The sequence below is a fragment of the Triturus cristatus genome, chromosome 3_1, assembly GCF_964204655.1.
Source record: "Triturus cristatus chromosome 3_1, aTriCri1.1, whole genome shotgun sequence".
Classification (NCBI taxonomy): Eukaryota; Metazoa; Chordata; class Amphibia; order Caudata; family Salamandridae; genus Triturus; species Triturus cristatus.
In genome coordinates this window covers 231,273,616-231,300,060 of record NC_140583.1, presented here as the reverse complement: position 1 = coordinate 231,300,060, position 26,445 = coordinate 231,273,616, and the positions used below count along the sequence as shown (strand labels likewise).

At 46.6% G+C, this 26,445-nt stretch overlaps 1 protein-coding gene across 1 annotated transcript in view; it reads left to right on the top strand.

The window, feature by feature from the left end:
* Positions 1 to 26,445, top strand: part of MINDY2 (MINDY lysine 48 deubiquitinase 2) — a 522,239-nt gene that overhangs the window by 315,633 nt on the left and 180,161 nt on the right. Inside the window, exon 5 of the mRNA XM_085643751.1 lies at positions 19,725 to 19,827. Within this exon, the coding sequence (XP_085499877.1) occupies positions 19,725 to 19,827 (103 nt within the window). The remainder of the gene's footprint in view (positions 1 to 19,724; positions 19,828 to 26,445) is intronic.

The window sequence follows — 26,445 nt, the reverse complement described above, 5'->3', positions numbered from 1 at the left end:
CAGTTTGCTGTGTCCCAGTGCGAGACATTTTACTAGTTGACAGTTCAGCTGTGGATTGTCATGAGCAAAGCAGGCCAGCACAGCCTGTCTTCGTGAGCAAATCCCTCTTTGGTTGAATGGTGCTTTCAGCATATATTTTCTTTCCCAAGCAGTTCTTCATAAGTGCATAGCAGGTGCTGTATGTCCTCGGTGTCCTTTCTGCACACACGGCAGGTCTTTGGTGGGTTGCTCCCAACCAGTGGGGAAGAGGAGTTGTGCAGGGTAGCAGCCCCAGGCAATATTTCTGAAATTCCTCCTTGGTGAATCTAGGGAAGCCTAGGTTGAAGTAATTCTGGGACACTGGGTCAGTGTAGGCGTTTATTGTCATCCTTGCATGCGATCTGGCTGAGAAAGCAGCCTTGTCTTCTACCAAAGAGAGAAGTTTGATCGATTTCCACAATTTTTTTTAATATTTTTTTTATAACACCGCATGGGTGTTTGGAGTATTGCATAGCTAAGTAACCCCGGTCCTGGCTAGGGATTCCTTAAGGTATGCTCTAGCTGGCAATGAATACCTCTGTTGGAGCTCCTGCCATAGGTAGTGATTAAGGGTGTAGGGAGCCTCTTTCCTGATTTTGCTATAGAGTTTGATGAAAGCTCCTCGCCTCACCAGGGAATGATTCTGAAGACCAAACTCCAGCCTGATTTGTGCTGTTGAGCTGTGCTTGAGTGGGCTGAAGTTGATCCTGTAGGCCTTTACTTGGGTACTGTCTAGAATTTTCGAGTCCCTGCCTCTTTGCAGCTCACTGCCATTTGTTATTGTTGGCAACAGCTTGGCAATCATTACCCAGAGGAGAGGGGAAAAAGATGGCTCAGTTAATTTTGATTTTAGGCTCTTTAGTGACACTGCGAGCCTTTCCTTTTAATGGTGTTCCTTTGTTGTGCAAAGTTGTCTGCCTTGACAACAATTTCTCCTAATTTATTTGTAGTCTGTAGTTGCCTGAATTTGCATTTTTCCCCCAAACCATTCAGATCAGTTTGTCCTTTTGCTGCGGATTGTTATAGTACGAGTTTTGTCAAAATTGATGGTAAGTCCATTTTCATCAGAGTAGTTTTGTAATGTGTTGATATGGTGCTTTAGGCCTACCTTTGTTTGACTGACTTGCACTACATCGTTGGTGTACATTGTATTGTATTGTAATTGCATTTATTTAGCGCTTACTACCCCTGACGAGGTGTCGCAGCGCTTTTTCGGCGAGTAGCGAGCTACTCCGGGACCCATAGAGGATTAGTGTTGAGTTAGTATAGTGAAATATGCAAGAACATTTTTAGTGGTGAATAGGTTAGTCAGTTATTTGGATTCGGAAGAATAGCAGAGGGAAACAAAAAAAAGGTTTGTATTTATATAGCGCTTGTTATCCCTGATGGGGTTTAAATAGCTTTTCTGGCGAGTAGGACACTACTCTGGAAACCCATAAAGGATTAGTGCTGAATTAATATGGTGAAATATGAAAGTAATTTGAGTGGTGGATATTAGTCAGTTATTTGGAGTGAGAAGGGTAGCGGAGGGATACAAGGGAAGAAAGGTTTGCATTCATGTAGCACCTGTTACCTCTGATGGGTGTTGAATTACTTTTCTGGCTAGTAGGATGCTACTTCGGTACCTATAAAGGATTAGTGTTGGAAATTAGTATAGTGAAGTATGAAGTAATTTGAGTGGTGGATATGTTGTTCAGTTATTTGGATAGAGAAGGGTAGGTTGCGGGATAGAAGAGGGAAAGAGGTTTCTATTTATAAAGCGCTTGCTACCCATTGATGGGGTTTAAAAAGCGCTTTATTGGCGAGTAGCACGCTACTCTGGAATCCATAAGGATTACTGTTGAATTAGTATGGCGAAACATGAAAGTAATTTGAGTGGTGGATATGTTAGTCAATTATTTGGATTGAGAAGGGTTGGGGGAGGGGTAGAAAAGGGAAAAAGGTTTGCATTTATATAGCGCTGGTAAACCTGATGGGGTGTTGAAAGGCTACTCTGGAAACCCATAAAGGTTTAGTGGTGAATTAGTATAGTGGAATATGGAAATTGGGAAGTGAACATGTTAGTCTGGTATTTTGATTGAAAAGGATAGTGGAAGGACAGAAGAGTTTTTTTTTTTTTTTTTTTTTTTTAGATCATAGGAGTAGGCTTTGGATGAGTAAAAAGGGGTTTTTGAGGGGAAGAGTGAAAGGGGAGAGTTTATAAAGGTTTGTTTTGGGGGATCGGTATAGTAAAAAAGAAGTGTCAGATGATGCAAGGAGGGGTGGAGTAGGAGAGAGTCTAGAAAGGGTTATTTTGGGGATCATAGTAGTGGTATGGGGTTTGGGATAAATGAGAGAGTGGATGTAGAGTATATTTTGATAGATGTATAGGGTGAGAGATAGGGTAGTGCATTGGAAAGAGTAGTAGAAAGAAGTTTGACATGAGTCAGAAGGTTGGGCCAGAGGATATATTGAGAGAAGTATAGGCTGAGAAATAGGGTAGTGCATTTGTAATGCTAAATTAGAAGAAAGTGATAAATATATAGATCCATAAGTACATTGAAAGTATATAGATGCATAAAGGAGGTAAGTATATACAGATTAAAGTATTGATAGAGGTACAGGATGAGAAATAGGGTAGTGCATTGGATATGCTTTTTCTGTTGAAAGGTAACAGACACAGATCCAAGTACATGGAAGGTACATAGATGCACAATGGAAGTAAGTACATATAGACCAAAGATTATTTTTATTTAGTTATTTATTTATTTACAACAACATAATTATTCTACATGTTTATAAAGATAGGTACATATCTATAGTGAAAATAAATGCTTATATACAGAGGCATATGCTGTGAATTTCTGTTTGCGTATGGTGCTTATGTGGGGAAGAACCAATTCTTGAGTAGTTTTCTGAAGATAAGGTGGTTGTCGGTGGATCTTATGTTGGGGAGTAAAGAGTTCTATAGTTTGGCTGCTTGAGCAGAGAAGGATGTACCACCCATGTTTTGTTTCTTGTATCTTGGAATTTTGAGTCGAGATGCCCCTTTAGAGCGTAGGTTCCTTTGTTGAATGTGTTTGGTGATTTTATTCCTGATGAAGAGCGTTCCCATTCCATGTATTGTGTTGTGGGTGATACAAAGTAGCTTGAATGTCGATCTTCTGGCAACCAGTAACCAATGCAGGGCTTTCAAGGCAGGGGAGATGTGGTCTCGCGGTTTGATATGCAAGAGTAGTCTGGCAGCCGAGTTCTGCATCCGTTGTAGTCTTTTCATGGTAGTTAAAGGTGATCCGTGGTAGAGGCTGGTGGCGTAATAGAGTTTGGACAGAACAAGGGAAATGGTAGCTTGGACCTTGTGTGGAAATCCCAAATGAGGGAAAATTAGTCGCAGCGTTTTTATAGTGACAAAGCTTGATCTTGCTAGTTTGTCCACGTGGGCATTCATCGACAGCTTGGAGTCCATGGTCATTCCGAGGTTTCTTACTTCCTTAGATAATTTAGGTGGTGATCCCAGTTCATCAGGCTAAGTGGCAAGCGGGTCGTAATGTTTCCAATCGCCACACGTGAGTATTTCCATTTTTGAAGCATTCAATTTGAGATGGCTCCAAGTCATCCACTGATCCACTGCTCTGAGACAACTGAAAATTGGGGATTTTTCAATGTCTTTGGTGCATTCCAGTTGAAGGAGCATTTGCGTGTCATCTGCATAGTTATAGCACATGAGGTGAAATTGATTGATCAGTACCGGTAATGATTTCATGTAGATGTTGAAAAGCATGGGCGAGCTGATAGAACCTTGAGGGACCCCTGCTTTTGTGGAGTACAGTTTGGACGAGAAAGGTGGGGCATGGATGGCATTAGTTCTGTTTTTAAGGTAGGACGCGATCCAGTCTAGAGCAGTTCCATCTATGTCTGCTTCATAGAGTCTTTGTTTCAGAGTGTCATGGTCAACCATGTCAAAGGTAGCTGAGAGGTCCAAGAAGAGTAGCGCAGCAACCTCGCTGCGCTCAACTGTATTCTTCAGGTCATCCCAGATGGCAAGGAGGGCAGATTCAGTGCCTCTTTCTGAACGGAATCCTGTTTGGAAGTCTGAGAGTATGATATTCTCTTCAATGAATTGTGACATCTGGGCGAACGATGCTCTTTCTATCAGTTTGCCCAGGAAAGGTCCATTTGTAATGGGTCTGTAGTTGTCAGGGTTCAGCGGGTCCAAGTTTGTTTTCTTAAGTAAAGGGCGTAAGTGTGATATTTTGAGTTCTTTTGGAAATATTCCGGTAGTCAAGGAATCGTTGATGATTCTTCCTACTGGAGTGGCAGCAGAGGTTGTTAAACGAATTGTCTTGAAAGTTTGTGGTGGACAGGGGTCAGAAGGACTGCTGGCAGACATGCTTGCTTTGACCAGGTCCATAAAATTATCGTGTGAGATGTATTGGAAGGAACGGAGAGGCAGGGTTAGTGTATTCTTGGATTGTTGTTTTGTACTGGGGTTAGTGCTGGTGCTTTGTTTCTGTTTTAAGTACGAGTCCAATGTGCCTGCTTTGTCTCTGTAATGATTTGCCAGTTTGTCTGTGAAATCTTGAGTAACAGGTCAGGTCATGTCATGTCACGTCACTCAACAGTGCTAGGCCCCCTAGCCCCGGGCATGGGGTTTATGTGTTAAGTGCCAGGGTCAAGTCAGATAAAAATCGATTAAATTGGGTGAGTCCCAGAGCGTACCCCTGCTTTAGCACTTTTTTTGTTGGAATTCTTCTCAAGAGTTGCGTTGCTTCTCCCAGCTTCACCTATACCCATGTGTTTGTGTGAATGGCAATCCGCAAGGCCAGGAGAATCTGAGGTATGCCCCAGCGAGCTAGTTTGCTTCAGAGCCTGGTCCTATCCACGTTATCAGACGCTGAAGAAGCACACATGCAGTGGCTGCTGTAAGTTTGTCGCTGATCTATGACCATGTTGTTGGTTGTCATACCCGAGGTTCTTTTAAAACAAAGTTTGATTTACTGGTATGATTTCTTTATCTGTTGTCCACTTTAACCATTTCTCCAGTAAAGTCCCTGCAAGGTATTTCGCCTAATTGTCGATGAGGGCCATTAAGCGATAATTCTTTGGCATGGTCCAGATCCCACTTTTATGTATTGGAGATATTAGTGAGCCTCTCCAGGACTGTGCTTCTGAGGCTGGTTTCAAGAAAGAATGGCTCTAGTGTCTGTCCAGAAATCCGCATTGTACTTCAAGATCGCAGGGGTGATGCCATTGGGGCCCTGTCTCTTTGACCTTGGCTAATTTGATGCCTGATTTGAATTGTTCTACGTTGCCTTGAAGAATGACTGTTCGTTTGCAGAGAGAGTGGAGGAGAGTGCAGTTTGACTAATGTTCTCAAGGGGGATGTTTGACGGAGTCCTTTCTGGCTCGGGTTGGCTTCTGAGCCTGTTCTTTCTGAGGAAAGTTGCTGATTGAAGTCGTCCTCCAGGCATTTTGCCCTGGTATCTTTAGCCATGTGAGAGCAGACTCCCCCATGAGTGGGGCGTATGAGTTTGATTGTTCCCCAGAATCACATACTGTTGTTTTGCTTGATGTCTGTTAATAGCTTTGCCCAGACAGCATCCTCTTGTGATCTATTGATGGTCCACTTCAGTTTTTTTAATGTGTTTTTTACAGTGTAGCAATGCTCGCAGATCAAGGTCATTGGTGTTACGTTGGAGCGACTGTAGGGCGCTATTTATAGGTTTTTTAAGTTGCTTGAGTTGAGTCCTTGGTGCATTTGGTTTGCACCTAATCGCGTTGGGTGCTTTGGCGTGATTTGGTTTATGCGGTACTACAAAGATTTCTCCTAGCTTGTTTGTAAAAGACTCATCTTCTTTTGTCAGTGTTCACTGTGCCCCCATGTTCACAAAAAAGCGACATTGTGGACTGTGATAGATGCCCCATGGTTGTCTGTGCAGTCTTTATCCTCTTGTAGTTGAGCGTGATAACTATGTTGGGAGGTTCTGTTGTCCTTTTGAGTGTAGGCATAGTAGTTGATCCAGTTGTCTCTTGCGGGCGATTGTAGCTGTCCCCTCTATCGCCTAGGTGTAAAGACACAACCCGTTGGAACAAGTAGAGAGAGACCAAGGTGTAATCAATTGTTGTGCTGGTAGTCGAAGAGTAGTAGGTGGCTGCTAGTGGATTATCTTCCTAGAACCTGCTGTTAAGTGCTCTTAGATTCAAATGTTCCAGGTTGACAAGCAGAGCTGTTTTGATCTTAATGGGATGGCCCTGGTTGTTTTTTCCTTGCACTGAGTTGTCCCAGATTGAGGTTTGGTCTAATGCAGAATCATCTGAGGATGCGCCAAGCAAGTAAAAATTCAGGTTCACCATTTCTCCCTTGTTTATCAGTTTCACAAGCTGATTGACCAGTTGCTTGGTGGCTTTAGCTTTACATTTCAGGTGGATGTGTGCATTGATGATTGTTGTCTCAGTAGTACAATTTTGAGGCGCAGTATTGATTTTGATAGCATTTGCAAAGGGTAAGGTGGGGGATAGAGGACTAGCTGAGGCAATTTGGGGAATTGCTGCCCTGTAGGTGGCCGTATTTTGATCCCTTAATTACAGGCGTGAAGTAGTACATGTATCCCTGAATATGGTATGGTTCTGACAGCCAGGTTTCCTGCATCAGGATAATGTCAAAAGTTCTGATGTAACAATGGAAGTCCCAGTCTGTTATCTTGCTAGTGAGTCCATTGATGTTCTATGTGCACAGCCGAAGGAAGTCATTGCTAGGCGTAGTATCTGCTGTATAATGTAGTGCTGGTCATTGTTTGCCATGTGGACAGTTAATTGTTCTGGGGATCTGCCTAAGGTCACTGTCCAGGTGGCGCGGATCTACGGTATTCTGGAGACCACTGTGTGTGTCTGAGTTGGAACTTCTCATCTCTGGTGAGTGCCCCAGAGCGCTTTAGAATACAGAACAAGTCTGGTTGCTTGATCCTGCTTGCTCGCTGACCTGCTCTGATGGTAGCAGGGGAGTATGGGAGAGGGGGAGGCATTACTGGAAGAGTAAAGTCGGGGTAGAAGCGAACAAGTAAGTTTTCATACTGTAGGTCTACTCTCACTCTCGCTGCATGGAGATTCGCGTTCATATCACGATAATTGAACATTTTTGCAATTATCGTACGCGGAGGGGCGCCTGGCATAGGTGGGGGCACTCTGTGCTCTCTCAGCCGAGAAAAATGTGGATAGGTGTTTGGGGTGTAATGTATGAAGCCTTCTAAGAAAATATTCCCACTGGGTCTCTCGGCCCCCTCTGGCACCTGCACCACTCTTATGTTACACCTTTGTACCCTCCCTTATTGATCCTCGAGCTTCACCGCCATGACAGAGGCCTGCTGTGTCAGAGTGCACCTGTGTTTCCAGACATTTTGTGGTGAACTGGAGCCGGGCAATATGAACTTCCGCTGTTGTCACCTTCTCAATAGGTTTTTGGATGTCTGCCCTCATTAAATTGACTTCAGTTGTCACTGTGTCTATCTTAAGCTCCAGTGTGCCCCTCTAGTCCCTTTTCGCTGCCATTATTGCTCCCAAAGTGGGCTCTCCGAGCCACTGGCTGCTCCACCCAACCTTCTGCCGCCGTCACCTGCGCCCTCAGGACGGCATAATTGTCAATTTTCTTTGATTGATGTACCCCCATCCCTTCTTGCTTCACGATTGCAGTAGTATGGGAGTCTGCTTCAGCCCGTTTAATCGCCACCCACCCAAGCCTGAAATGCACCAGCAGGCTGATGTAATATTTGTCTGGTTAAGTACAATCCAACTGGGTTAACTGTTTTACCTCTGTGGCCCAGCCCGAAGTCTCCACAGCCCTACTAGTCTTCTATTATACCGTGTCCACAGGGGCTGAGCCACCTTTCTATCTCCCCGGGGTCTACCTACTCTTGAAGGCCATCAAGGCGGAGACCCGTTCAGTCTCACTTTTGGCTTCTCCTGTATGCCGGTGAGTAGGGGAAAATGCAGAGCACGGCCCAGCCCCCCAGAGCTTCTCCTTTGCCTCAGTGTTCAGACCGGGCCTGCCACGTCCACAATCCCGCCTCCGCTGGCACCACCTCACATCTTCCCCTCCTCCAGTGTCCGCTGGAGGCCGCAGACTCCTTCCTGGCAGCACCTCACCTCTTCCTCGGTCCTGGTCCTCTCTCACGCTGCCTCCTCATTCAATTATCCGCGGCACCAGCCAAGGCCTATATCCGTCGCAAGGGCTCAGTATAGTTGAGGATCACGGCGGCCTTCGTCCACTATGCATGCAGAGGCCTACTCCAGCTCCTACTGCCGCTTGATCTTCCGGGGTGCTAGGCCACTCGTCCCTGGCCCTCTAAGATCCACTTAGGGGGGAAGGGGCTGCAAACCATCTCTGCTGGACTGCTTTGGGCCCTTCATTCCGTTAATGTCTCTGGGCACCTTGTGATTGTGTATGCTGTACGGATGTCTGGGTTTTCCTAGCGAGCGATGCGAAGCTCAGTTAGTGTGCGGCCATCTCGGCGGGTGCCAAGCCACATCCCTCATGGCCTCCTTTTCTAAGTCCTTGCTTACACTGTTGAGCATTGAAGGTAGGGAGGTGAGTTTGTCTGCAATCAGACTACATCCGCAGCGGAGTTGTGCAGGTAGTCCGCAGCAGAGTTGTGCAGTGAGTGAGTCGGACTGTACCTGTATGAAAAGTGAGTTCAGATCCCCTAGTTTCCTGTCGATGCCCGCAACAAAGACTGCCAGGGTATTTATTAGTGTCAGCTGGACGTCCATTTTATCTGGTTGATATTGGAGGGCTTCTACCAGAAGTTGCATTGTTTGCAGCAGGGATGCCCAGGCACTGTGCGTATTTGTTTGATTGGTTCTCATTCGATTTCGTATATGCCCAGATTAGCTTTTTCTCCTCCAAATTGTGCTGGGGGCAGCTACATGCCCTTGTGTTGCGACTGTCTAGTCGTGAGCCAGGGGTGAGTCTTGTGAATAGGCTGTAAACATGTCTTCTCATTCTTGTGTACCCAGGTATGATAGTGCAAAAAGAACAATTGATGGACAGAATGCAGAACAATGTCATACATTCACCCAATTATAGAAATCTGGGCCTAACTCCATCGTTTCTTTGCTCACCATGCCATTACAGTTTGTACCCAGCCATATGCAAATCAGTATTGACCCTGTGCGTCATGGGAACAGTCCAGCCCGAACTGCCAGACCAGGTCCTCCCTGGACTGGAAACAAGCATCTTAGGACCGGTTTTAGGGTTTCACCCCTCATCAGCTAGGATAGCTTGACTCCAGTGGCATGGAGAGCACGGAACCCACGTCTGGGCATACCCATCCCACTCTGGGTGACAAACGCAAAAAGAACAATTGATGGACAGAATGCAGAGCAATGTCATACATTCACCCCAGTACAGAGATCTGGGCCTAAATCCATCGTTTTTTTGCTCACCATGCCATTCCAGTTTGAATAATTCAGCATTCCATCCACCCATCCATCCATCCATAATTTGTTACAGTTACACTTTTCGCATTAAGTGGGATGGGCATGCCCAGATGTGTGTCCCTTGCTCAATGTGCCACTGGATTCAAGCTAGCCTGCCTGATGAAGGGTGACACACCCCGAAACCGGTCCCAGGATGCTTGCTTCCGGTCCAGGGAGGACCTGGCTTGGCAGTTCGGTCTGGACTGTTTCCATGAGGCACAGGGTCAAGACCGATTTGCACATGGCTGGGTCCAAACTGGGGTGGCATAGGGTGCAAAAGAACGATGGAATTAACCCACATCTCTTGATTGGGGGAGAATGTTTGAATCATTCAGCATTCCTTCCATCCATCAGTTGTCGCAGTTACAGGTATGATAATGGGCATTTATCTTCCAGTGCATTCCCTTTAGTTTTCCCCTGGTGTGGTTGTTGCGCAGGGGACCAATGATATTGTTTGTTGCCGTCTGGTGGAGGAGAGAGCTGAGAGATTGAAGTCAAAGCTGAAGTTGAAATTAAAGTTGTTTACAGTTCGAAATCTTGTTTTTTGGATGGGGAGAGTTGTCCTCCTGGGATAGTCAGTCTTGTTTAATTGACAGTTTTGTCGCCTGGTGCCATGTTCTATTCTTGTAAGTGCGCCGTGTTCTTCTGTGGACCTGTTGTGTGGTCTAGGCGTGAGGGGACTGAGATCCTTGTTATGTTAAAGTGTTTTCTCTGCAGTGTGTGTCTGAACCCAGACTCCATTCGTGAGTTGCAATAAAGTTTGCCCGGAGTTTCTGCCTTGTTTGTCTTGAGGTTATCATTGCCTGGTTATTGATTGGCAGGTTTCTGGCATGGATGAGGCTGGGGCCCAGCCCCCCTTTTGTCTTGATGTCTGGTGACTGGGAGGTGCTTTCCTTCCTGTGGGTTCTGGCTTCTAGCTTCTGAAGCGGGGGCTGCAGTTCACAAAAGTTACTGTTACTTGAAAAGAGAACTGAGCCTGCCTCCTTCAGAAAACAAAAATTTGATTCCTTTTTTGTTTGAAATAAGTTAGTGCGGTTTTCCTTTGCGTTTACTGTTGCTTTACCGATTTTGCAATTTTGTCTGACTCAGTTTCTATGAGTGACGAGCTGGACTGCATTGATGCATGTTTTGAGGCAAGTTGAGATTTCCTTTTGTGCTTTCCTCCAAGTTTGTTTGGGGAAGCCCCTTTACTCGTCCTGGCCTCATCAAGAAATAGGCCTAATGTCTGCCAAGATAACGTATTGTTGGTCGGTAGTCTGTTGGTGCTTCTCTGGTCGGGCTTGTGTCCGGGTAAGTTTAAAGTGTAGGTTGCTCTTTGGTTTGCCCTTTAGTTTGCAGCGCCGCCTCACGCCGTTCACCCACAAGTTGTTTTTGTTTGAGTGTGGGGGTGGAGGGGCAGGTGGAGGGGGGCACTAGTTTGCCTGTTGGTAGATGGTAAAGAGGCCGATCCGGGAATGTGGGAGTTGAGCTTGGGAGTTGAGCTTGTCAGCCACCATTTAGTTGGTGTAGGGAAGAGTTAGGGAAGGTTTATAGGGTTGTTGATTCTTGTGAGGCTTCCAGAGTGCTGTTTGAGCAGATGCCGTGCAGAGTGGCCCCTATTTCAGGCCTTGTTGGGGGCCATGCGATGTTGAGAGAGGCCTGATTCCCTGTTTTACTGTCAAAGAGAGTTGTCACCGGGGGTTCTTGTTGGAGTATGTATAGGTGTGGCTGTTGAAAATGGCAGCGGCCGGGGAGCATATCGAGGGAGATGGACCACATCAAAGCCTAGCTTGAATATCTCTGCCTCACTCCCCTCGACCCTCCAGCTTCAGCGCTAGCACTTCAGCTACACCTCTCTCGCTGTAATGCTCTCCTTGTTGCACCTTGCAGCACCTTTTGTTGTAGCCTTGATGTGAACTGGAACAGCTCCTGCCCATTCCCCTATTTTCACTATGCGTGGGCCGGAGCAGTTAATGCAGGTGCTGGAGGGAGCAGGGTATTGCAGCGGGTAGCAGCAGTCGAAGTTGTAGCATCCCCTGTACCCCTTTCCTGCTCTACGCAGTCACCAGGGCCTGGAGAGGGCCTCGGGCATCGAAGGGAGGGAAGTGATTCATCTACAGGACATGTGGACCGGAGAATCCTGCCCCACGGAGGCGGACCAGAGGAGCCTGTGCGTACTGCCACTCGAGCTTGATCCCGACATTCACGGTGGGAGCCTGGCGGTTGGAGTAGCTCCATATCCTCCGGGAGGCTGCTAGCGCTCCGCTCACTGCTCAGCTCTGCTCTGTTGTTGTGTTGCGTCACAGACTCTCCCAATCGAGTGCCGAACTGTGCTCATTCTTTTGTAGGTTGGTTTAAATGAAAGGCTAGGTCTTCACTTCTTGCAGTCTTCAAGAAGAGAGGAGGAGGCTCTGATATGGAATTGGAGGATCCGTGTTTTAGGAGCAATGTAAGAGAAAGCCCATTCTCCTGTTCTGGTTCTGTATATGTGTGGAATGTGTGCGAGTAGGAGTCCTACGGAGCAGAGGTGTCTGGGTAGTTGGTGGAAGTAGAGGCTACTCATTACGTAGGTGGGGCCTGGGTTGTGTAGTGTTGTGAATGTGTATGTGAGTGGTTTGAGCTTAGGTTGTTTGTGTATCGGGAACCGGTGCAGTTTCCTGTGGTGTTGTGAGTTTTGTGTGGAAGTTTGAGGATGAGTTCAGCTGCCAAGTTGTGGATGGTTTGTAGTCTTCTGTTGTGCCTCCTTCCACACTTTGAGAGTTTCAACAAGTTGGTTACTAGCAGAGTTACTTTTAACTAAGGATCAATGGTACATAAATGTCGCAGACTTGTATTCTCGGACAGTCCTGGCAACTGAATTACCTGTTTCTGGATGTAATCATGCTGGATCTCATGACCTTTTTTGCTGAACGTCTGGGATATTGGGATATTACTGGATTAGCAATACAATTCTACAGGGAGCTCCATCCCTGCCTCATAGCGGGTAACTGTAATTGTGCCCATTAAGAAAGGTGATAAGCAATACGCCACATACCATTTCCCTATTAGTTTTCTTGAGAACATTCAAAAAGTATTCTCAAGCATTCTGCTCTCTAGAATCGAGAGCTGGGCGGAGAAGAACAAGATCTTCTTCAACTGCCAGATTGGCTTTTAGGAAGAACATGGGCCCAATTAACTAAGCATTGAAGTTCTATCTCCTACTGACCAAGCTTGTTGTGCTGAAAAAACAACCTCTGTATATGATATTTGTTGACATACGGTGTGCCTTTGATAATGTTTTTCGCCATTTAGCGTGGTAACTCTGTGACCTTGGTTTCAATCTGGAATTTTAATTGTAATAATTGGCCTACATTAGGGATCCAACAGGGTTTCTCCTTAATCCCTGTATTATTTTCACTCTACATCAACGGAGTAGACAAGTGTCAAGTCTTGTGCTTGTCATGCTCCAGCCACTAAGGCGAAGATTACAACACATTTGTTTTCCAACAACACCCTCCTGGTTTAAAAACCAAAATAGCCAGAACACTGGTCTCCAGAACACATTAGACCATTTTGGAGAATTATGTTCCTCTCTGGGCATTCAATCAATAATGCAAAAACTAAGTTAATAATGTTTCGCCTACACAAAAGCATTAGAGTAACTTATTCCCTCGACCAGGTCTACTGTTTTCCATACCTTGGTATAAAATTGTCTTCTAATGTGAGATGGAGGCAGCATCTGATCTACTTAAGAAGCTTGATGGCCCAGTACCTGGGAGCACACTATTTTGTCCTTAACAAAGATGGCAATCTGATCCAACCAGTTTTGGAGGTGAATAAAGCACAAGGTCAAAGAGGCACTGTGGGGGTTTTCCAACATCCCCAACCTTTTGCACTGTGAACTATACTACTTCAAACAGCTGCTGGAATTGCCTCCTGTCACACCAACTATACCCATGCTTATCAACCTTGGCCTAATAGATACTGGATCTATGGCCAGTCTGAGACCCCTATTGAACTGGGCGAGACTTTGGTATAAACCAGAACTGGAGAAAATTAGGGAAGCCCTACATGTTGTTCTGTCCCTAGCTTGGTTGTAGATCTTTTAGTGGTTAAAGCACAGTTAGATGAAATTGTTCTTATTGGGACTGTCCAAACAGTGGAGCTCACCCAAAACTATTTCAGCTGAGGCTTCTAGCATGATTAAATACAACTATAATATCCATTTCTGGGAATCATTGGTCACAATTTCCACAAGCAGTTCTCGAACTAGAAGTTTATTTATTTTTTTATTCAAATCAGCGCTCACCTATGAACAATTCTTTCAGCATCATCTATATCGCTCTACAGGATTCTCCCTTTGAACAATCTGAGCCACTGGTGACGCCTAGTTATTAATCTGCACTGCCCAGCTTAGGCCATGGCTGTAAGATTCCTCTTCAGTCAAACTTCGCCCCCCTTGGGTCTCTTTGGCTCGAACCCCTATCAAGATCTGCATAGGTCTGACGTCATGTTCTGCACTAACATTACTGAAAGGAGACACATCTCAGACTGTAGTTTCTTGATTTCTCCATGACACCTGGAGGCGCAGGCAGAGTCAGATTGGCCTATAGGGCAATCAGGCCTTGTTTAATGGGTTGATCTGGCAGGTCAGTGTGTAGGTTGGTCTTTAGCAGTTTATGGGCCTGTTTTATGGCCAGTTGGGCCGGTTTTTACTATTTTCCTGATATTCCCACAAGCATTGACTAAAATGCATGCTGTCGCCCATGCCTTGTTAACACACTTCATCCAATGGAGACTTCTAGCTGCAGATTTGTTACCTTAGAATTATCCCCAGACGTCAGACTGGACCCAGACATTTTTTGTGAGCAGTACCACTGTATGCCGGTAGGAGGCATCGTTCGGCTTTGCATGGAATCGTTGGCGTTGTCTGCACCGGAAGTGACGTTTCACTGTGCCTACTTAGGCATCACACCTAATGATGTAGATATTTGTTCTTTTCTAGCCCAGTCACTTTTAGACTGACTTTCTTTTGACCCTTCTGTCGAAGTTTTTTTAGACATTGTCTCGTAATGTGGCCGGGATGTCTACGAGGAAGACTGGATTTAAGCCCTGTGGGATGCAGATGTCGATGGCGGACCCACCCCTTTTTTGTCTCTGATGTCTAAACGTGACTACGATACCAAGACCTGCGTTGATTATTGCGCCATGCTCCCCAAGGCCTTGATGGAGTGATCCCCCAGCTCCTTGCTACTCAACATGCGATGCCACAACGGTCTCGATCCTGGTCGAGGGGACGGATCTGAGATCGATCGCAGAGCCATTGTTAATCGTCACTGTCAAAGTTATCCCACTCTGGTAAGTTCCACAAGAAGTTGTTGGCGAAGAGCTCTTGGACTTCGTCCGTCCATCAAAGACATCCGAAGAGACGAGGGAGCGTCGACAGTCAAAGCCTGGCTCTGTGGTGGAGCCTGAACTGTCACCACGCCCAACTCCACGAATTTTATGAGGCCATGCGCCTCATATTTGGGCGGCCCGTTCCTGCTGGAGCAGCTGCAGGTTCACCCTTGATGCTAGTCGTACCCTGTGAATCCACAGATAGATATGGACCGGCGCCAGCCGAGACTCCTCGAGCTTACTTGGTGCTAGCCCTGCTGTTGACGCTCTCGGCGCCGACCCCATTCTCATCCCTGACTGAGAGCCAGATATGTGTCGTCTGATGCAGATTCTGATTGGAGCTATTTCCTCCATGCTCGAGCCCTATTATTATGGGCTCGGACTTCGGGAAGATTGGTAGGGGCTCATGGACCCTTACGAATACTAGTCCCTAGACCCCAATGAGGTCACATGGTTTGAGGAATTGATGATAGCCAGTGGACTGAACACCTCCCCAGATAGTGGCTTGGTGTCTCCTCTTACAGTGGTGGACAAGGGAGCCTCATTATTCACTATGGCGTTGAGAGCAGCGGAGGTCCTGGACCTTAACCTGCCCTCGGTGGCAGTCAAGATTAACGTCTTGAAATAGGTGCTTCAGCTGGGAGTCAACCCCCCACCCCCCAAGACCCTTCTCCCATTTAATGCCCCCCAGCCCTCATGGACGTCCTGCTGGGGCCTGGTGCAGGTCATACACAGGGGCTCCTGTGACCAGGACATTTGCTTTCGCTATCTCCCAGCCCACGGGGACCCCAAGATCCTCATCCAGCACCCTACCCTGGAGAGCTTTTTGGGCCAAGCCTCCAGCCCCTGAGTGAACCGTGGTGCATTCCCTGCCACCCTACCGGATAGGGAATCCAAGAGGCTGGACACCTTGAGCAAGAACATGTTTTCTTCCACCGGCCTGCCACTGCTGTCTGTGAACACCACATGCTTTTTTGGTTGCGCAGGTGCTGTCTGTGGTCCTGGAGGAGGCCCGGGCGATACTCTTTTAAGCTGCTGTTGATGAGAGTGATGCAGCATAGTTGACAAAACGTTGTGGGCGGGACACAACCAATGCGCTAGGCAGAGTGGTTTCTTCGTCGGTCGCCTTACAGCACCACGCCTGGCTGAGGATGACAAGTTTTTCAGGGGCTGTATAAGCTATGCTTATAGACATACTCTTTGATGGCTCCCGTCTCTTCGAAGACAAGACGGAATCTGCGCTGGAGAGCATCAAGGATAGCAGAGCTATGGCCAGGTCCTTGACCTTTAAATTGCCCCTTGCCAACTCCACTTCCCCTTTCTTTCCTTTCGTGGCCATAGAAGGTGTTTCCAATCATGTCCCTACCCGCACAACCACCACAGCACGTAATGGCTCAGGCAGCCAGAGGTCAGGCCAGTCCACCACCCTCCTGGCAGTTGCAGCCTCCTATCCTCCAGACCATCATGAGCATTGGGCAACCAGTGAGAGGCAGGATATCCCATCACCTGCACCACTGGAGATCAATAATATCCGACCGCTGGGCTCTCCAGATTGTCCGAAAGGGCTACTCCCTCCCCTTTGTGACCACCCCTCCCCCCTCGCTCACACATGTGTTAGACTCACGGAGGACCATTTCCGTGTTCTCCGCCAGGAAGTGACAGCTCTCTTGGGCAAGGGACAAATATACAGTATGCCGACATCAGAAATAGATCATGGTTGTTATCCTCACTAAGGAGTGGGCCCTTCGTCCTATACTAGACCTGCGCCCTTGCAGTGTATTCCTGAAATAGAAGAAATTCAAAAAGCTTGTTCAAGTTCTGCCTGCCCCCAACCCAGGAGACAGGATGGTAACCTTGTACCTGCAGGACGTGTACTACCACGTCCTTCCTGCTTACAGACATTACACAGTGAGCCATGAGTGTGTTCAGTTTGCTGTGCTCCCTTTTGGCTTTACCAGCGCCTATCCGGTGTTCACCAAGGTGATGGTGGTGGTTGCAGCTCATCTGTGGAGATTAGGGGTGCCAGTATTCCCCTATCTTGATAGGTGGCTGTAGAAAACAGGCTCGCCCTGGGCAGTTGTGTCCCACCTCCAGACTAAGGAAGACCTCCTGCACTCGTCGGAGTTAACTTTCAACATGCCAAAGTCACACCTGCCTCCCTCTCAGATGCTTCCTTTCATCTGAGCTTTTCTGGACATTGTTCAGTTTTGGGCGTAACCCAGTGAATGGTGAGTCTAGGATATTCAGGCTATGATATCGATGTTTCAGCCTCTATCCTGGGTTTCGGTGCGTCGGACTCTGAGGCTGCTGGGCCTCATGGTAATTTGCATTCTTCTCGCAGTCACATGCTGTCTCTCCAGTGTGACCTGCAATTCAGTGTGTGCAGCATCTGGGAAATCCCACCACCATGGTCCAAATCTCGGAGGGTTCTGCAAAAGATCTGCAATGGTGGTTATCGAACCACGATTGGGTCAGTGGCAGACAGCTTTCCCTTCCCCAACCAGATCTGACAGTAGTGGCAGATGCTACTCCTGTGATGGGGCGGCTATCTGGGAGAGGTGGAGATCAGAGGCCTCTGGTGGCTGCAGAATCCGGACTTCATATTACAAACACACAATTAACCCCGCACCCGAGTAAAATATTTTACATTAGTGTAGTTGCCATAATATAACTTGTTTTAATGAATAAACATGATGTATAACATAAGGCTTCCCAAGCGAAAAAAGTCACGCAGTCGTGTCTCTTGATTTTCTGATGTAAGTTGGGCACATCCTAGACCCATTGCACCGAGATTCAGTGTTTACCAAATAGGCCAACTATTTAGCAAAGATTGGTGCTGGACTTTTTTAAGCTTTGACCCTGTTTGCTTGTAGAATCCGGACTTCATATTAACCTGCTGGAACTCCGGCAATTACAAATGACTGAACTAGTAATGGTGACCTCTTTTTGAAAAATAATTTGTAGCCCCAGTGGCCAGTCTTTTTCGTTCTGTAGTGTATAGGTCTCGATACATAACATATATAATAAAAATATTCAATCCCAGCATCTTATTCACTCCTATCTTTCTCTGCTCTTTATGTTTTAACATTTAGATACTTCAGTCAAAACAAAGTGGAATTATTTCACTATGAATGCTAACAATAACAGATACCAGGCTACCATGATGTGGTTGGGCCTAGTCTTAGCCAAAAGAGACATTGCCAAGGCCTGCAAAAATGAGCCCTCAGCCCTAGAGGTGTGTAAGTTAGGCATAGACATACGCATGAGCCTAGAAATTCAATTCCAATCTACGCTACTAGAGGCTGTCCACATAAACATTATAAAATATTGGCAGATTGGACCCACTGCAGGGGGATCGTTCTGGAAGGACTACATTTTGCTGTTTCTTCGCTAGTTGAGACCAACTCAGACAGAAAAGCAGGTGGAGGAGCCAGGAGTGGCACTTTGAGATCATATTGTCCTTTTATCGAACTGTCAACAGTTGGGGGAGGGGATCTCCTATAAAAGTAGCACACCCGTGATAGTGCTTCTGAAGTTGATGTATATGTCTGAGTTGAACTCAGTGAAGTGTGGTATAAACTAATAAAGTGGAATTGTAGTTGTAACTTAGATATGATTACCTGTAGTTCTGCTAAATATGTGTTAGGATTGTGCCTCATTGTCTATCTACTGTTGTCAATAAAGTCTCCTATCCAGCTTTTGCAGTATTCTATCAGTCAGCTTTACACTTATGTTTGTCAGCAAACCTTCTTTCAGCTAAAAGAACAACCAGATGTGTACACTGTCATGGGCTTTGTTGTTCCCTGATTCACAGGCAACTGCTTTTTACCTTTCACACTGATCCGGCATCACTAAGGTTACTGTGCAGGTACTTGCACTATAGGTTGTACCCAGTAAGATAGTTTCAGTAATCTATGTGGCTTCCCTTTAAGTCTTGCTAACCATGAAACCAGGGACCGTTGACTAGTAAATGTGTTCATGAACAACTAGTCTGTCTGCGTCCTTTCAAATTGTTGTAAGGGGATGCAGGAATGTAAATATTACAGTTTGTCTTCCGTCCTTGCCGTTTCATTTTTTGCATTTTCTTTACTTACTAATTTTCCTTTGTTTTTTGAGTAGATGCTTCAGTTCTACAAAGCTTTTTAGGTATAGAGCCTAACAATAATCAGTTTACAAATAAATACTTTACATACAATTTACAATAACACATTAATAATTTGGTACTCCCTAAATCTTTAACTGCAATATCTATTTAAAACATGTATAGGACCACTCATATTTTATTCTTAATAATGCAAACATTTATATACTTAAATATTTTTGCATTTCCTTGTTTGATAAAGTTAACAATGCTGAAAAATTGGTCTTTACAACAAACTCATGGGAGAGTTCAATTAGTTTCATTTTATTTCTTTGTTTGGTGTAGCCTTTCCACTTCAGGGAACTATACGCAAATTACAATAATGCATTGTAGAAAGCCAGCCCCTTTGTACTTTATTTCTCCTTAACAGATTTGCTGTATGGAAAAAGCTCCTTTTCCTAAACTCCCATAACGTTTTTGGGTGTTCAGCCACCTTTCTCACTAGGGAAAGGTTTTTACTCCCACCTTTGCTACTGTTGAATGGTCACAAGCTCACATGTTTAGGTACTTTCACAAACTTAAGATGCCTATTCCCATTCCCTGCGTAGGATTTACTGTATTATGCGAACGTGGACTAGACATGGGACTAAACAAATTGAGTGCAGGGCCTCCTTTGGTTGAATTTCTTTTCGTCATGATAAAAGAGTGCAAATACCTTTGTGAATCCATATCAATGATGTGACAAAAATATACATTGAAAATCAGATCAGATTCCAATTTCAGTGTTTAAAACCTGTTAATACAATGTTGTGTTCCGCAGATTGCTGATGTAGTGAATGCCGTAGGTAATTGCAGCTATAACCAGCTTGTGGAGAAGATAATCCTTTGCAAACAGTCAGAAGACAGTGAGCTGATTAGTCAAGGTTGGTGAGTGTTCTGTGAAGCTGAATGTTAAAGCGTGGCAATTAGACCCACCTCATCAAGATTTCTTATTTTTTTTATAGCATATGAATGCACCTATTAACCCCTTCGGTGCTCATGACGGAACGGTTCCGTCATGAGCCACGGTTGAGCTGTGCTCATGACGGAACCGTTCCGTCATGACCACGCCCGCGCAGGAAAAGATCAGCACAGCAGGGGAATCCGTCCAGCATGGAAGGGGTTAAACCAGAGTCTGCTTCATATTGTACTTGATTCCACTATTTGTTTCTTGTTACCTCCATGGTAATGGCACGTTGGATCATCCAATTATCAATAATGGGTTCTCCAGCCTCTGAAGAAGCTACAGTTAAAGCGAAGTTGTAGTTATAATTGGTTATCACGACTTAATGTATGTTTAAATAGAAACTCTGAAATAGTAGTAGTTAATTCGTTTTTGAGAAATTAGAGTTGGCGTGGCTTAAAAGGCATAAATTAGAGAAATATCTTTACCCTTAATTTGCATATTATCCGGTGATTTGTAAATCTGGATCCTCGTGGTCTACGGTATGAGTAATCTGCTGAATCCATAAATTCTGAATTTTATTTTTTAATAAAATCAGTTTTGGACACCTCAGCAGCGTGCTATCAACCACACGTTTCTTGTTTTGGGCACTAGAAAGGGTTGGCTGCCTGTGAACAGTTCAGCGCATGGCCTGTCTTACCCAAGTAGCAGCGTTGGCCATCCAAGGAGGGGAGTTGCTTTTACAAATGTTGCATGTAGTATATCATGAAAACCTAGTTTTAAAAAAGCTAATTCACTGAAAAGTATGGTCAAATTGAAGTAATTGTTTTTTTTTAAATTCTTTTTATTAACTCAGTAAACAAGCTTCAGATATAAGCAGTTGATAGTACAATCCTAGTAAGTAATTCCCAGATTGATAATACACAAACAGTATAACACATGGGCTTACAGGGAGAATGGACGTAAATCCCCCCCGCCCCCCATCAACACTTGCGAGTGCATCCACGGCTTTGGTATCACACCCGCTCTACGCCTTGACACCAATCCATGTCACAGAGCCATGCAGCCACAGTCGGAGGTTCTGTCGCTCCCCATGCATGCGCAGTGTTCCTTTTTGCTACCACCCCTGCCAACGCTAGCCATAATTTGGACCACTTCGGCCACGTAATCTCGCCAGTGACGCCGAGGATATGCCACCGGGTATCTAGCGGGACATGAGCGCCCACCGACTCCATCACACGGGCAATGCCCTTCCAGTATTTCTGAAGCTTGGGGCAAGCCCACAAAATATGAAAGAATGACCCCCTTTTGCCACACCCCCTGACGAATTCCTCAGAGCCTCCGCCCCTAATTTGGACCTGCACCATTCTGGAGGGATATGGTCTATGGAGGATGCGAAGCTGGACCAAACGAAAGCGCGCTCTGATGGCAATTTCCCTAGGGCACTGGAGGGCCCCCGCCCAATCATCCTCTTCTAGTAGGCCCAGATCCGATTCCCAGGCAAAGGGCCCAGACAGTCGGGAGTATTATTTATGAGTTTTTTGTACGTTAGCGACTCTGCCTTCTGAATCATGGGGTCCAGAAAGAGCCTATCTTCCAAGGGGGAATACTCTGGAAGCACAGACCCGTCTTTCACGTGGCACTACAGTGCCGAGCGCAATTGACAGTAACGAAGGAATTCCCTATCACTCATCTGAAAACCCTTGCACGAAGTCTCGAAAGTTACAATTTTACCGCCTTTCCAGACGTCCCCAAGAACGTCAATACCGATGAGGCTCCACTTCCGGAACCCCACCAGTCTGTGCACTTCCATCAAGTAGTCACCTTCCCAAAAAAGGGTCTGTTCAGTAAGCTTCCGCTCCCACCCAGTCATTCTAGTTGCTGGGTGCCAAATGTCTACAACCATTTTAGTATGTGGTGGCAAGTGTGGGGAGCCCCCACCGCTGCAATGTAATTCCCGCAACTGACTGCCTGGGGCCCAATGCCAATCTGTCCACTGTGTAGGCCGGTTCCTCAAGTGGGGAGAAGACCCAGCCGTTAACATTAATGTAAATGTAAAAATTGTAAATTGATACTTGTATAGCGCACTACTCACCCGCAAGGGTCTCAAGGCGCTTGTACGAATACCGCTGTGGAACCCATCCTAGCTTTCCCTGTGAGGCGTCCACTCCTGGGCACCCCCAAGGTGGAGGCCAGGCATCCTTAGCGTTGTGGGGGCCGTTGTGGAGATTAAGCAAGCTATTACCCAGAGTTGCAGAGTGGGACTCCATGATTGGAATGGCACCGAGGCGAGAATTATCAGGTCCGTGGAATTTTTGAGCCCAAGACCCGCCGAGGCGGGGAATTGAACCCTGGTCCCGGGCTAGACCTCTGCATCAGGGTCTGCCGCTCTAATCATTGAGCCACACTTCTCCACAACATTAATAAGATGGGCAGCCCGGTAGTACTTCCTAAGATCTGGGACCGCAAGCCCCCTTCCTACACCCCCTTCTGCAATCCTGGGCCTGCCCCGTCCCCACAATAACAGACGGAGCTCGGAGTTGATCGCCTGAAAGGAGCAGTCTGGGACTTGATAAGGAGTATTTTGGACGATATACAAGAAGCGTGGAAGTGCCATCATCTTGAAGAGTAGCCATTACAAAAATGGGGTAACCCAAAAGTCAAGGACCTGGGTGTAAGCTCAGTACAAAAACAATGGTCCTGGACCAATTATTCATATAACGTAAGGATCCTCTTCAATTAAATCATTCTCCAATTGAGAGCTAATTTAAACAGAAATAATTTGGAATAGCTCATGATATCCAATATAACATTGTAACATAGAAAAATGCAACATCCAACTATTGAATCACCATCTATTTATTACAAAAACTCATATATTCATTAGTATTTAGCACATGGTTGCTCCAGAGGGAACGTGCATGAAGTAAAGGTGCTAAGGAGAAAGTAAGTGATGAGGGAGTGGTATGAAGGACAGTAGAAGGAACATTAATATACTTTACAATGAAACGGTTGTCAATCACCGTTTAAAGCAAGCCTGGTCACGGTAATAATATCACCAAACATTTGAATATTTTACAATCAGAAATACATTCTTGACAAGGCACGTTAAGGGGTTGCGTGTCCCAGGCTTTCCAGAAAGGGGCGTTGACGTTTCGACCCGTCTAATGGTACAGAGGTATGCACGTTCCCTCTGGAGCAACCATGTGCTAAATACTAATGAATATATGAGTTATTGTAATAAATAGATGGTGATTCAATAGTTGGATGTTGCATTTTTCTATGTTACAATGTTATATTGGATATCATGAGCTATTCCAAATTATTTCTGTTTAAATTAGCTCTCAATTGGAGAATGATTTAATTGAAGAGGATCCTTACGTTATATGAATAATTGGTCCAGGACCATTGTTTTTTGTACTGATCATCTTGAAGAGGACTGCACGCCCCATAAGGGAAATAGGGAGCCCTTTCCAATGCGCTGTCTTCCCACAACCTAGAAAACTGCACCTGGAGATTCAGCTGATGAAATTCTGCGGTGGTCTTAGTGATCCAAAAGCCCAGGTATCTGAATTTATCGTGGCACACCATCTCCGCACATGCAGACGTGAGGACCGGACGGGCTCCAGCTAGAGAGAGATCCAAGGACTTATTCAATTAATGCGGTAGCCAGAGTAAGACCCGAAGGATCTGGTGATGTGAATGAGCCTATGAAATGTTTGGCGGGTTCGGTGCGCATACAGAAGGATATCATCCGCTTAAAGCGAAATGCGCTCTTCCCAACCTCCCCCCTAAATCGATCCCCTTTACCACTGGATCCTGTCTTATCCACGCTGCTAAAGGCTTGAGTGCCAGCGCAAAAAAGCATCGGTGAGAATGGGCACACCTGACGTGTCCCTCTGTGCAGTGTAAAGGCTCTGGAGACTGCCCCATTGACCCGCACTCTAGCCATCGGGCAGTTTACAACAATCGGATCCACTACTGCTACTGCAGCCGCGTGCCGATGCCCACTTTCCCCAAGATAGCAAATAGGTTTGTCCATTCAATACTGTCAAACGCCATCCGCACGTCAAGAGAGGAGGGCAGCTGGGACGTCTGGCTGCCTTTGAGTCATGTACATGACTCCATATAGACATCTCAAATTTAACCGTGTGCTCGGATTAGGCATAAGGCCCGATTGATCCGGGTGAATCAGGGATTGTAAAACCGGGCCCAACCTGTTTGCGATAATTTTGGAAGACCTTAGCTTCGATATTTAGGAGGGATATAGGTCTGTAAGAGTTACATATGTCGTGTGGCTTTCCTTTTTTAAGAACAACAACTATAGTTTCCATTCTCAGATCCTCCGGAAGCTGCCCTACTTTGGACGCCTCCTGAAACATGTCAAGCATATATGGAGCCACTTTGCCCACCACACAGTTCAACAGCTCGGTAAGTAGCCTATTAGGGCCCGCCGCCTTCCCCGATTGTAAATCTCTCATGGCATTCTCAACTTCCTCCAAGTGGAAATCCAAATCGAGAGCTTCCCTGTCCTCCGAACCCAGAGTTGGAAGATAATTATCACAAAGAAATTCAATGCATTCTGGCTCCGCCCATGCAGATTGAGATTGGTACATGTTCTCATAATAAGTGGCAACCATTTCCATCAAGGCCGCCCCCGTACCACCTTGTTCAGACTGAATCTCGGACACCCAGTTGCGACTCCTATCCCGTCGTTCCAGCCAGGCGATCAGTTTGTTGGCCTTATCGCCCAAATCGTACACTCTGCGCTGTGTAGCGAGTGCATGCGCCCGGGCCGCGTTATTCGCGAGGTCTCATAGGGCTCGTTCTTTGAGTTTAAGGGAATGCTGGAGTCCCCCAACCTCACCAGAAGTCTGTTATGGCGGGTTCCAGAGCAAGTATCTCCTGTTCGAGTTCCTCACACTGACTATAATTTTCTTTGCGCTGGGCACCACGCGCCGCCTGCACAAAATCCCTTGCCACCACCTTGTACGCTTCCCATAAGGCACTGGCGGAACCAACGGAGCCCACATTCTCGACAAAGTACAGCTCCGTGCGCTCCCGGAATTCCTGGTCTCGAAACATAAAGGGATCCAATCTGGGCGGATGAGACCAATCACAAACTGGTCCATGGAGTTGTACCTCCACCGGTGAGTGGTCGGAGATACCCCGAGTCTTGTGGTGCCCATCCTGAAAGAGCCCCGCAGCGGCACTGTGTGTGAAAATGTTGTCCAGTTGGGCCTCGCTGCCAGGGGCCACCGAAATATGATTATAATGTCTGGATCTGGGATTATGACATCTCCAAAGATCCACCAGTCTGGGGTCGTGGCCAGTAGCATGGCCGAGTAAGTCGTGCTTTTGCCGAGGTCCAGCTGAAAGCTAGATTCGTCATACATTCCGGCGACCTGCGGGCCCGGAGGAAACGTATAAATGCAACTATATGAACCACCTTACCACCGTGGATTGATGTGGTGGAGCCCCACACGGGGCTAGTGGCGGGAAGAGAGCCCCCCCAGCAGGGGTAGGAACCTGGGGAGCCCAAAGCAACATAGCAAGCACTGGCAGATATACGTTGCTTGGTGGAACACTGACTGTGGATTGGCGCGCTACAGTGGAGGAGGTACACATACAGCAAAAGGAGCCTAACGAGAATTGCGTGGCACACACCAGGGGAAACTGAGACACCGCTGCGCACTGGCCTGGACCAGTTTTCCCCGGAACGAGAACCCTTTCCATAACCAGGCCCAGCACCAACTACCATGGGCAAGGACAGGGAACCAAGGCCGCGTCGGCAAGGCAAGTTGGATCAATTCGCGAAAGTTATTAGCCCACCTCCAGAGGACCACCCTACCCCTCGCTCAGATACGGATACCCTCCTTCAGGTGATCAACACATCCAGAGAGGTACTACGGGGCGAGATAGGTGCAGTGGGCACGGAGGTGTCACTCCTGCGACAAGATCTTAGGAACCTGGCAGATAGTCACAGAGACTGAGACCCGACTGGGTGTAGCAGAAGACACACTGCAAGACCTACGCAAAGGAGTGGTAGACCTGCAATCTTCCCACAAAGATCTATTATGGCGGGTGGACGATGCTGAAAATAGTGCACGCCGCAATAACCTACGTTTTGTGGGTTTAGAGAAGGAATTGAAGGAACGAACATGCCCGAGTTCCTACATACGTGGCTTCAACGCACCTTCCCGAACGACAAATTCTCAACTTGCTTTGTCATAGAAAGGGCCCATAGGGCGCTGATGGCCCAGCCCCCTGCTGAGGCACAGCCACGGCCGGTGATAGCACACTTTCTGAACTTTCTCGACAGATATGATTTTGAGGGAAGCCGGAAAGATTGGGGAGATCCGACACGAGAACACACGTATAATGATCTTCCCAGACTATAGTAGGGAGGTGCAGAAGCAGCGCCGCACATTTGATTCAGTCAAAGCCAAATTGCGGGAACATAAGATTCAGTACATGCCACTCTTTCCTGCGAAACTGAAAGTCCTGTTAATGGGCAAATCCCACTTCTTCCAGACTCCGGAAGAGGCCTGGCACTGGTTGGAAGAACGCCCCGCACTCGGGCGGGAGGCAGCGCAGA